The sequence below is a fragment of the Euprymna scolopes genome, chromosome 28, assembly GCF_053919585.1.
Source record: "Euprymna scolopes isolate OS-2025 chromosome 28, ASM5391958v1, whole genome shotgun sequence".
In the NCBI taxonomy this organism is placed as follows: Eukaryota; Metazoa; Mollusca; class Cephalopoda; order Sepiida; family Sepiolidae; genus Euprymna; species Euprymna scolopes.
Window position 1 is genome coordinate 9,279,845 of NC_136509.1, and position 13,885 is coordinate 9,293,729.

The 13,885-nt window shown below is 31.0% G+C and overlaps 1 protein-coding gene across 2 annotated transcripts in view; it reads right to left on the reverse strand.

Annotated features, from left to right (window-relative positions):
* Window positions 1-2,722: 2,722 nt before the first annotated feature.
* LOC145249443 (gamma-secretase subunit Aph-1-like) overlaps window positions 2,723-13,885 on the reverse strand; it is a gene marked incomplete in the record, with an annotated part of 34,721 nt that continues 23,558 nt past the window's right edge. For both annotated transcript variants that reach the window (XM_080111001.1, XM_080111002.1), the window contains 2 exon segments: window positions 2,723-7,924; window positions 9,138-9,265. In XM_080111001.1, coding sequence (XP_079967127.1) covers window positions 7,748-7,924; window positions 9,138-9,265 — 305 coding nt within the window.

A 13,885-nucleotide genomic window follows, 5' to 3' on the forward strand; every position in this document is an offset into this window, starting at 1 on the left:
ATATCTTTTCCCATAATTTTTTTTTTATCTTACCTTCTAAGCTTTTTATATTTTTAATTTTATTTGTTTTTCTTTATTTCTTTGGCCAGTTTCCCATCTGCTGTCTCTGTTTTATGGTATAAGTATACCTACTAATTAAATATATACGTCAGCCTACTCATTTTTATTCTATGTATTTGTTTACTTATATTTTACTATATGCATTTACATACACATTTATTTGCCTTATTCCGGAGTTTGTAGATACCGGCCATTCCCTCCCCTTAAATTGTATGTAAGTATATATGTATGCATGTATGTATTTGTTTAAGTTGTATATGTTTTTGGATATGTGTATATATTTATGCATGTGTGTGTGTGTTTGTATATATATGTATATATATGTGTGTGTGTTATTGTATATGTATACATATATGTATATATATGTATTTGTGTGTGTGTATGTATGTACTTGTATGTGTGCATTTATGTGTCTGTCTTTATGTATATATATGTATGTGTGTATATATAGGGTTTTTTTTTTAATTTTTAATTTTTTTTTTTTTTTAATATAATAGACGCCCCATTTCATAAACTTAGCCATTTATTTGTTTCTCTGACTCATGTTTCATTCTGGGACTTCCACGTGCATATTTAAGTTGACCTAATTATTAACGCTAACTTTCGCGTTTTTTGTCTGGGTCAGTTTGACCTTGCTTTTCAAATTTAAACTTTCACCGTTTTTCCGGGTTTTTTTTAAATTTTTTTTAAACCTTAATTTACTTGATTCTTCTGGCCTTGGCAGACGTGTTTTAAATATTCTCTCCAGTGCTTTTTCTGTGCACATTTGAACTTTTCTTTTAATGATTTGGAACTCATTCCATTTGTGATTTTTTTTCCAAGGAATTCTGCCTTTTGGATCATTTTGGACCATTTGGAACTTACCTGTTGGATTGGAAATTTTTAATTCTACCATGTTTGAATTTTACCATTCTTGGATTTTTTACCCTTCACCGGACTATCCATTCATGTGAAATCTTTTTATCATTTTTCTTTTACCTCCTACTGCCCTTACCTCACCCTTTTTTTAACCAAGTAAGATCTGTGACTTACTTGTAGTTTCACTAAATACTTTTACATGCAAAATCCGATCCCGAATTTTGCTAATTCCTGCCCTCTGATGAGAAGGAGAGTATTTCTTCGAAACTCCGCGGATTAAGGACTATCCACTTATCTTGTGCTCCCTTTTTAAAATTAAATGTTTTTAACTTTTTTTCAAGATGTCTTTTAGCATGTTTTATTAATCATTTGTTTATATATATATATGTGTGTGTGCAGGATTACTTTTCAAATAAATGAATTATTTCTTCTGGTCTTGTTTAAGAATATCTGAAAGCTATAGGGAGATGCACAAGTACAAATATTGAGATCATTTTTACTACAAATGCATCAGTATAAAAAAATAAATTATAATTTATAAAACATATCAGGTTGTTGCATACAACGGACATCCAATATAACGCACACACACACACGTGAATACATAATCAGGTTGGTGCATAAGTTCCCGCCGTTTCATAAAAATATTTTGTTCTAAAACATGTTTTGATATTTGGCAAAACATTATATATCATTAGAAAGCACGTATTCTGTTCTACAAGATAATGGTCATCGTTTTTTTGCTCATATAATTTTTTCTTGTTTTTCAGAACCGTCAAATAAATTGTCACGTAGATAAAAAAAAAAAACACGTTTTTGACACCTCCTTCTTTTCACCTTTAATCGAGGTCAAAAAGCGAGTAAAGTGACCAAGGATATTTGTGGCATATATGGAGAAAACGCTATAGCTGAGAAAACTGGTTGAGATTGTTTTACCAGATTCAAACACGGTAATTTTTACCTCAATAATGCTCCTCATTCCGGAAAACCAATCAAGATAGACGAAGACCAACTCAGGGTTCTTTTGAAGGAAGATGGCCATCAGACATGTAGAGAATTGGGTGAAAAGATGAAATTTGATTTTGCGACAATTTCACGCTATCTTCAGTTGATGGGATTCACACAAAAACTTGGAGCTTTTGCTGTTAACATTCTTGGATTTTCTTAAGAAAAAAAAAATACAGCGGGAACTTATGCAACAATCTAATATAACGATTTATATAACATAGATATATCTTTGCACATATAAAGTTGATTGTTTTGTCGCACTGACATTGATATCAAAAGCCTACTTTTTCTGTTTAAAAATTATTGAAAGGAACCTCTTAATATTCTCAGTTATGAATATGCAACCAACTTCATAAAAGTTAACTAATTTGCATATTTCTTTGAAAAATGAACTTTTATTAATTAATTATTCATTTTATTTTTTCTTATTGGATGATTGGTTCCATTTAACTATTATGCTCAGGTTTTGGATATAAATGCGTAGCAGTTACGATGAAAAAGTTCTAGCACACACACACACATAACCTTGTCTGTATGTGTGCATAATGATCTCTACCAAACTTCTCTTTCAATTTTGGGTCTTCAGACTTTAAACTTGATATATAGCAAATTTGGACTTGGAGAACAAATACAATTTGGTCTTAGCTAGTAATATTAACTGATTTGTTCAAAATTTAAAAAAAATATTGAATTTGGCAGGCATAAGTCGACTTAAAGTGCTTTTGTAAGCATGCGCAAATATACATATATATGTTAAAGATAAATAATCAAACAAAAAAAAACTCACTCAACACAATTATAAATTCTGATTCATTTTTATTTTTGTAAAAGTTCAATTCTTTCACATTTAAAATATTTACATTTCAAGTCAATTTTTAAATTCTTTCAAAGTTTTATTTTTACGATTTATGTTTTTGCAGAGAAATTTTGTATTTTTTTTTTTTTTATTAGGAAATTTGAACTATTAAAAAATAAATTAAAACTTCTCATTTAAAAAAAAAAATGACAAAATGTTCCAAAGCTTGACAAATAAATTGTCGGTCAAATGTTAAAGTGCCCAAAATCTCTTAAAATGGAATTAACATTTAAATAGATACAGGTGAGAGTGTCAATGTTTGACTAGAAGTACACAAAATCGGTGGACATCAATTTTGTAAACTTATGGCCAAACACTGATGATTTCGGATACTAACGACATGAAAGCATACATTATTGCATCTATTGTATCTATTTAAATGAATATGCTAACTAGCATTCTGATGAGCACTCTAGTTTATTTTTATTAACTGCATACACCCCCATATATAATAATAACTAATAAGAATTTAATAAAATGCTTTTTCAATCAATCCTTAGTTTCACACCATTTTAGGGTGTTGTGCTTTGTTCACTTCTGGTTCTTCATAACTGTTTAGCAGAAAATTGCTTCGTCAATAGGGAGATCTAATTGTACAGCCAAAAATTCAATTTTTAAAAATTCTTTTTGGAGTTGTATTTTTAATTAATTATAATATTTATATATAATTGCTATATATATGTTATTTTATTTATGGGCAGATAACTGCATGGATTTCGTGGAGTTATTTCTCTTGAATCAATCAATTTATGTTTTGTGGATGCAGAGCAACTCCGGTTGTTTGGTTTCTTTAGTAAATTTGAGAGTATTTTTAGTTTATTTCTTCATGAGATATTCTGCAAATGTATAATATAGATTATGAATTTTTTAATTTTTATTTATTGCGACATATATTCTCTTTTGTTGATGTAGATTTGTATGTCTACTTGCGTATTCTATACTTGAAACCATATTTTATTTAGAGTTCAGATGACAAAAATATTTAAAATATCTGCATTTCTGTTTATAACAATTTTACAATAAAAAAAATCTTTGGTTGTAAAATTCAATGATTCAAGTGAGCTGCAGCAATTTAAGTATGGCATATAAAGACTTTTAGTCATCTGATGAATCACTAAAAGCATGAAACCAATGGTTATGACGAGGCAAAAAAAACATATTTTATCAAATTATCATGTTGTGCCAAAGAACCTTTGAGTTAATTTTAAAAGCTGATATTTATCAGCTTTTATATACATAAGCTGATATTCATCAGCTTATAATATATATATATATATGATGAAATAATGGAAATAGTATTCCGACAAAATAGAGAAATAAAAAGGAACAAACCATATTATGTGTTCATCAACATTTCATCTTTATTTCGAGACTTCCTCTGGACGAATGAGATTAAGAAACAAAAAATACCAGTACAAAATATTTGAAGATGTTTCACGTGCACAGTGTGATGCAGTTCTATTTCAGAAAAACGGAACCCCCCCTTCCTTTTTGAATTTCCAACGTCTTTTTCCGTTTTTCTGAAATAGAACTGCGTCACACTTTGCACGTGAAACATTTTCAATTATTTTGTACTGGTATTTTTTGTTTCTTAACCTCACTCATCCAGAGGAAGTCTCGAAATAAAGACGAAACATTGAACACATAATACGGTTTGTTCCTTTTTATTTATTTTTATATATATATATATATATATATATATATATATATATATATATATATATATAATGTGTGTGTATTTATTTTTCATAGTAAAAAATTCAGTGTTTAAGCTCAATAGATATTAATATATAATTCCAGAGCATTCTTAAATAAATAGAAAAAAAAAAAACTCGAGTCCAACAATCATACAATTAATCAGTCAAAAGATTCATTTTTTACAGCTATTTCTTCAATTGTCCAAATAATCAAAGTTTCTTTTCGGATATAATCCTGCATTTTTAATTCATTTATTTAGACAATTGCTCATCCAAAAAAATATTTTGAAAAATTTAAATTTATTTTTGATTGACTTTCAGCCCAAACCTGTGTATTCACCTCAAGCAGGTTTCGGCAAAAACACAACAGAAAGAGTGCTTTTCAAAAGTCATTTTCAATTTTTATTATTTTTTTAAATATTTTTTCTGATGAATCATTGTCCTAGAAGATTCAAAATTTGGATGATCTCAAAAGAAATCGCGATTATCTGAAATTAGCTGCAAAAGTGAATCTCTTTGCTGGTAAATAAAGATTATTAGAATCTGTTATCTATATATCTTTCTATATGTGTGTGTGTGTATGTATAAATGATGTTTATACGCATATATTATCATATAATAGATTGTGCGTCGGGTAGTGGATATCTTTTAACTAGTGATGGGACAATTCCAATATTTTTCTCAGATTCCAATACACTTACCGATTCTGTTCTAAATTCCTGATTCTTTTTAAATTTCTAAACATCTAGTTACAGTGTTATTGTCTTTTTTTAAAAAACTTTTTGATTGCGTAAAATCCCATGTAATGTATTTTCTCAAAACTGCAATTGATATTAATATATTGAGGAGGCCATACATTACATGAATTGATCTTTATAACTATTTTCCGCAAATGTTTTCCTCGTATTTGATTGAAAAGTGACTTGATTAACTCGCAAAAATTCCATCTAGATTTTTCACTTGTGCCATTTTTACTGTTTATCCACCTGTGTCATTTTTACTTGTGCTATTTTTTCCAGACCCATTTTTACTCAAAGTCATCATTATGATATATATAGATTTTAGTGATAACTTAAAAATTAATATTAAGGATTTTATCATTAGAAAATAATGTTTGCTTCTTTTTTTTTTTTTTTGAATAAAAGAATCGTTTTTGGAATCGGAATTTAAGCACAATTTCTTTTCTGATTCCTCAAAAAGTATCGACTATTCCCAATTAATCATTCCAACATTGCTAACCCCTCAAGATCCAGAAATACTTCAGGAGAAGTCAATGGTAATCTAATAAAAATAAGGTGCTAATTTGAAATTAAACTTATTTTAAAAAACTAAATTGCAGAAAAATCTTTATGATGTCACTGAACAAAGATGTCATATTCCAAAAGTCATATGAATTGGTCAAGTAGCTTTTTGATATATAGAAAATCATTCGTTTACAATTTTTAGAGATATTAATAGGATATTGTATCAATTATAGTTTGTAAAGTTATTTCCCCACTTATTTATTACACATGGTGGATCAAAACACAATGCCTTGCTTAGTCAGAATATTTGATTTCTTTATTAAAAATAAACTATGTGAGCAATTTTCTTATTTGGGAGCCACTTATCAAGGCTTGAAAGCGACTCGAGGATAAGGGTTAATGAATTTAAGGTGGTAGTATAGTAATCGTTGTGTAAATTGGGTAGAATTTAATTATTTATGGGGACGGCTCAACAAGAACTTGTGTACATTGGACTTGGAGGCTACTATGCTGTATTCGACCGGGAAGCAGGCCAGCAGAACAGTATTCCACAGGCAAGCAGTTCTGGGAAAGAAGCATTGTTCATGGAATCTATGTTTGGATTTAGGCACAGATAGAGAGTGAGGGGAAATAGTATATAGTGGTTGTAGTTAGTCGAGTGTTTTTATGAAAGTTTGGCCGGGAGGGGGGGGCATAGATTGGAGTTCAGTTGAGCGCTTGCCATGATAGAGCAGAGACAGGCTTACGTCTATTTTGTGGGAAAGAGGTTACAGGGCAGAGAAAAGGGCATCACCTACTATTTACGTAATTTTTTAAATACGACATCTTTGTTCCCTGACAGTTATGTAGATCATAAAGATTTTGTTTGCAATTTAGTTTTTTATTAAATAGGTTTTATTCATTCTATGACGGGTATAAAGTTTAATTTCCTAAATTTTTGTTTTGAAAATGTTTAAATCCTATTTAAGCACCAAAAATAATGTGTGTACATATAATTATTTTGTTTTGAAAATATGTTTATATATATATATATATATATATATATATATATATATATATATATATATATATATATATATGTATATAATTTTTATTTGGAAAATATGTTTATATTATATATAATTTTTCGTTTGGAAAAATGTTTAATTGTAAATAAACACCAAAAATAAAATATATATATATATATATATATATTAATGAAATCAAAGGGATGTAGTATTTACCTGATATATGCAATGGTAAAATTCAAACTAATATAAATAACAGTATTTATATATAGAAAATGTAATCCCAAGCGAATTAAAAAAGCTCAATACGCAATAGAGAGTAGAGCTTTTTATAAGAGAAAGAAAATTAAAACTGTAAGTTGAAATTTACAATCAAAATTTATTGTTCTGACTCAATACTCCAAAAAACAATTTACAAAGTCCTTATTCCGTGGCGTTTCAAAGAATGCTAATCTTGTTATAGACATAAAGAAATCAGCAAATTATATTTGTAGCAATGCTAGAATTTGCTAGTTAAGGCATTAAGTGAAACCGCAATTTATTGTAGTTATAAATGGCCAAATAAAAAATGAAAAATATTGGATATGTAAAAAAAAAATTAAATAAATATAGAAAAAACGCGCATAATATTTCAGCTTGCATGAAAATCGGATCAACGTTAGAGGATTTTCATGCAAGCTGAAATATTATGCGCATTTGTTTTTTTCTTTGAAACTCCATGGAATAAGGACTTTGTAAACTGTTTTTTGGAGTATTCAGTCGAACAATAAATTTTGATTGTAAAGTTCAACTTACAGTTTTAATTTTCTTTCTCTTATATATATATATATATATATATATATATATATATATATATATATATATGTGGAATAGAACAAAATGAATAGACGCATGAAAACAATTGAGGAAAGAACGAAATGAGATTTGTAAAAAAAAAATCTGAAAATTTATCTGCCAGCAGAGAGGGGTGGGGAAGCACGGTGATGCTTGTGGATATTTCCGGAATGGTTGTGTGGTTCAGTCCGTTTCATGTCGATCCTTGCTACACCGCAAAGCAAGTTTCATCGACTGAATGGATCCTCCAGATACTTTGAAGGCCAAGCATCCCATCATTATCATCACAACGTACGCAGTGATTATAGTGGCTAGGTAATTCCGCTGGGCTTCAGCTGGATTCAAACCATTTAAATAAGTCTGGAAAAAATTTAAAAAAAAACATTTGTTAAAAAGGATGAGACCTGATTGGTTAACATTCAGTCAACATGATTTTCAAATTTTTGAATTAGTTTCAAGTAAAATTAAAATTGCTGTTTTTGTTTTGGGCCTTGCAGAACATGATTGAGTTTTGTTAATGGAAAAAAAAACAATAGCATCAATGTTAGGTGCATTTAAAGTCAAGAAGCCAGTATTTTCAGACAGCCTGATCTGGTAACACTAAGTAAAATGCTTTGAAGTATTTATACCTATAAATATAATGAAACACGTGTAATATACAGAAAAGAAATGCCAGCTACCTACTACTATAGAATTCAAGGGATCATTTCAAGGCAAGTGTGTTTAATCTAAAATGCAGATAAAGCCCGTTTGATACGTGTTATATAAATGTTATGGAGTAAAAAAAAAATGGATACCCGTTGTGTTAATAAGAAAGGTCCTATTTATGGGATGTGAAACTTTTGAAAAACTTTTTTCTATTACGTTCTGATGAAACCCAAAGTTGTGCAAAATTATAAACGATGAACTGTTATTTACTTGTATGTCAACACTGGAGACTGAAACACACTTGTACGCAAGGTGTTAAAAATAAAAGACCAACATTTTAAAAATGAGTAAATACGTGTGTGTCTACTCCTTTTAACATGGTGTCTTTAATATTTAAAGCTCTAGTATCGTACTATTGAGCTATCTAAAAGAGAACTTTGCTATTTATTCATATGTAATTACTATTTCAAGTAGTTAAATTATATATGTATATATATATATATATATATATATATATATATATATATAGAAAGAGAGAGAGAGATAGATAGGGGAAAATAAAAGAATTTTAAAATTTACAATTAAATTTATTATTCGACATTTGAAAATTGTTTTTGGAGTATTCTGTCAAATAAAAAATTTAATTGTAATTTACAGTTTTAAATTCTTTTATTTTCCTCTATACTTTCTATTGTGTCTGTATTGAGCTTTTTTTATTTGGTTGGGATTAATTCATTAATATATAAATATTAACATATTTAATTGAAGTTTACCTTTGATTATATCGGGTAAACATTTCTTTTCCGCAGTATTGATAGTATTTTACACACACACACACATATATATATATATATATAAAATACTACGTATTAAGTTATAATTGTAACGACACAGAGAGATTAACAAAATAAAAAAGTTTACTTACCAATGAAGATGTGAACATGTGACTCGCGACAACAATGACGACGAACAAGTAACGCTTTTTATCCCAGGCCATAAAACAAATGACACCCCAGAAAGTATGCAGAAACACATAGGCCAAAGTCAAGAAAGCTGAAATAAAAAAATAAAATAAACAATTGTTTTAAAAACATACATAAAACAAATATGCATTAGATACATTTGAAGTCAAAACAACACATTACAAAATGCGTTGTTTTAGCTTCAAACGTATCTAATACGTATTTATTTTATTCAAACTCAACCAGCACTTCTATTCAAGAAACACAAACTCTAACATAAATTCCACGTGACCAACGCACCATTCCGACATTTGAAAAGACTACTATAAAAACAACAAACGGACTCCTACTGATTCGATTCTCCAACAACAACGTGGTAAAAGAAAGAAAGAAAGACATACTGAAGATGAAGTTTTACTTTGAAATATATTTATAAATTTTAATTTTTTAATATAAATTTCAAACAAAATAAATATCTGTTTATTTTGTAATAATGCGTTGTTTTGGCTTCAAACGTATCAAATACATATTTATTTTATTCAAACCCAACCAGCGCGTCTATTCAAGCAACACAGACCCTAATATACATAAAACATATTTAAAACAATTGGAAGCATTTCTTGAAAACAAACGCATAAAATAAATCATGTTTAGATCTGATGACCTCAGAGGAAGATTAAATTTGCACAATAAAGAGAGATGTGTGCAGACCAGGGGACTTTATTGCTATGGTCGCACTGAGGAAGTTTCTTTCCATCTGTAAAACAAAATACTGCAGGGCTGCTTTTCAGCTAACTATAAAATGGTCATTTTCAAGTCTAATGTAAACAAATGCTTGCTGGTTGAGTTATCCTCTTAAAAATTAAGCCTTAACACAAGTTCCACCATTACTGATCATCAGGATGTTGTCTCAGTCTTTAACCTTATCCTCGAGTGATAACCGGTGACCTCCTAATTCAAAAACTCCTCAGTTAAATAATTTTGATACTGAAATAAATTCTACCACCTCAGAAAGCATTCCTCTCCTGACACAATCCTCTACCTGTATAAGAGCCAAATACGTCCTACCTGACAATCACTAAACCTTATAGAGTGGCCCTTTAGCCTTGATAAGTGCTATAGTATAATAAAAAATAAAAGCAATACCAACATCAGTTGGCAGAGGAAAGCCAAAAAAAAAGAAAAAAAAATTTTTTAAAAAGTTAAGTATGGATTTGAAAGAAACAGAAATAAATAAAGGTCTGGCTAGAAAAAGTTTAAAAGTTAATTTCTCCTATTTTCTTTATATTTGGATCAGAATGGATCAGAGGGGATTGCAAATTGCATTATGATGACTGAATATACGCATTCGTGACATAAAAATTTCATCTGTTGCAGATATTGATAGTGTGAAACTCTAAGAAAGTTTCAAACCTTCCAAAAAATTCCAGCAAAAACCTAACAGCCAGCAGCAAGTTCTCTCCAGAATGTGCTGCTATCATTGTGCACAGAAATCACTTTTTCCATTGCTTCCAATGTAATAGATGTACTGAGACTAAAGCCTCCTTCAGGACTGCCAGCAACCACTGTAAAAGAGTAATAAAGAACGCAAGAGAGTTGTACGTTCAGTCGGTCAAGTCCAAAGTATCTGAGCAGCGGCCACTGTAAAAGAGTAATAAAGTATTGAGGATAGCAATATTCATGGATTTTGAGATATTGGAGAGTTATCTTCCTTTGACCGTTAAATGTCAGTGATATGGACCGTAAGCAGTTGCCTCCCTTTGTCTGTTAACGGATGATGTGGACTGAGTTATCTCCCTTGTATTGTTTTTTTATAGGACATCTAATGCGAAGTGTCCTTTCCCCCTGGTTTATACCTTCTTCGTGAACAGATGTAAAAAATAAATAAACGTGTTTCTTTGCATCTCTTGTGTGCTGATAAAATGTAACGTTGTTAATTCATTTGTTTCTTTGTCACCATCGATACTTTCCACAAATAAAGTTATTAAAAGAACAAAGGTATTTCACTTTATTTAATTCACAATTAACTAAGGTTATTTATAACCAACACAAAGAATGCAAGAGAGTTGTATGCTCAGTCCGTCTAGTCCAAAGTAACTGAGCAGCGGCTTAGTCCCGACCAGTTTTGGCAAATAACAAACAGGGTCCTGAACAGAAACGTGTGCTTTATCCCAACCATCATCAATGGACCTGAGGTAATCTTGTCAGCATTGGACAAAGCCAAACTCTTTGCAGCTCATTCTATCCTATGCGATCAAGGCCGCCAAGCTTCTGTATTTTCTCCTGTATCCAAAAAACACATTATGCGACATACAAATATCTATGCATGATATTGCCAAGCTAAACAAAAACCTGGATTCCAGAAATGCAACTGGCCCTGACAACATTCCAATTATAGTGTTGAAGAAGCTTCAACCAGAACTAGCTCCCATACTTACCAAGCTGTTTAAGCATTGTCTTAAGGAGAATTGCTTCCCAACACCCTGAAAAATCTCATTAGTATGTCCCGTATTTAAAAATTTAGGTGATCGATCATCTCCCTCTCAGTACAGACCAATAAGTTTCTTGTGCGTCATGAGTAAGTTGCTGGAATTTGTGTTAAATAGAGTAGTCAACCACCTCAACAAAAATAATCTCAGTGACATACAATATGGCTTCTGTTCTGCTAGATCCACAGCGGATGTGCTAACATTTATACCTCCATAGGATTAGTGAATCTCTTGATGGAGGCTTCCTTTCTAGGGCAATTGCTCTTGACATATCAAAGGTCTTTGATAGGATATGGCATAAAGGTCTATTCCACAAAATCTCCAGCTACAGTATAGCTGGAAATGTCTTCTCAATTATTAAATCATTTCTCTCTGATAGGTTCATAAGAGTAGTGGCTGATGGGCAGAAATCAGTAGCTCATAATATTCATGCTGGAGTCCCTCAGAGGTCCATCCTGGGCCCAACTCTCTTCTTGATCTACATCAATGATCTCCTAAATCACACCCTAACATTATCTGTAAACATTTATATTGATAACTGTATCATCTATGGCAACACTTCAAAGGCCATAACTGACCAAGTTCTCCCTGTATTCTTTCTCCTCTGACCTTGAGTATGTGATGCAATGCGGAAAGAGGTGGCTGGTTAATTTTAATGCATCTAAAACCAAACTTCTATCTTTACATCATTAACGCTCTGACACCCTTCTGGCATCAATCAAAATGAATGGCTCTCGTCTTGGGAAGGTTCCATGTTTTGATAAGCTTTTGGGGCTGACCTTGACTCCTGATCTGAAATAGAACATGTACATCAAATCAGTTGCCAATGTTGCTGGAAAAATGGCGGGATCATTCTATCGCTCCAGTAGACATTCCACTGCTGATTCAATTCTCTACCTGTATAAGAGCCAAGTACGTCCAAGAATGGAGTACTGTTGCCACATCTGGGTAGAAATTCCTAGAAGCACTGATCCTACCTTGACAGAGTTTAAAATAGACTTTGTAGCCAAATGGGGGATGCTCTTTTCTCTTCCTTGCAATCTCTTTCCCGTAGAAGAAACGTTGCGAGCCTGTCTCTGCTTTATCGTTATTTTCATGGCAAATGCTAGTCTGAGCTCAAATCTATGATCCTCCTTACTTACACAAAAAAACACTTGTCTACCTGAAACCATTATCAATAATTTTCCCCACACTTTAGAACTACACACGTGTGGAACTCTCATTTCCCTGCTTCTCAGCTGACTACAATATGGCCATCTTCAAGTCCAATGTGAACAAGTTCTTGATGAGTCGTCCCCTTAAGTAATCCAATTTATCAAATTCCTGCTACTAACAATTACTGATATTGTCCCATTGACTACTTTACATGCATTAATCCTTATTCTCAATTGGCCTCGGGCCTTGATAAGTGGTGACTCCTTTGTAAAATTTTTTTTTTAAAAGCAACCCTTGTCATGGACGTGAGTCAGAAGCAGAGATGCATCATTGAATTTCTAGCAAAGTGGACTGAGAATGGTGGTGACTATGTAGAAAAAACATTTCTGAAGCACAAAAGGTCACTTGTTTGAATAGTACTACTCCTATCTTCGTAGTTTTTTTACTTTTTAAGTTAGAAAATAGGAGGCTTTACTTTTGGAACAGAATTTTGGAGATGCAGATTGTTTGGACTACTGCTTTCGTTTTCAATTTTATTCTCACAACGTTTCGGCCAATGTAACTTCCGACCTACTTCAGGTGCATCTTGTTGAACTCTGAGAATCTATATGGATTTTTGAATAAAACCATTTAATTAATCCACAGGAGTAGTTTGCCCTTGTTTTGTCAGCCATGATTGAGTAGAAGTCTTAATTCATAATTGTATTCTTACTATCTGCCCTCATCGAGGATTGAACCTTCAACCTCCAGAAGTCTGTCACTTAAAACTGATTATTAATTAGCATTTATATCCATTATGCCATGGGTCCTTGCAAGTTATTCTTGTGGATTAAATAAACAGTTTGATTTGAAATTCCATACAGTAGTCCGAAAAGTCCAAATAAAACTAAATATTTTGAATTGAGATTTTGTAATTCCAAAATTTATTTCAATAAAAGTTAAACGAAAATAAATTTTATTTTTTAAATAAAAATTAAAAATACATTTTTTGTTCAAAAGTTTATTGGAATTTATATTTCATTAACAAGATTTTTATCTGAATAAAAATCTTGCATCCGTGATACAAC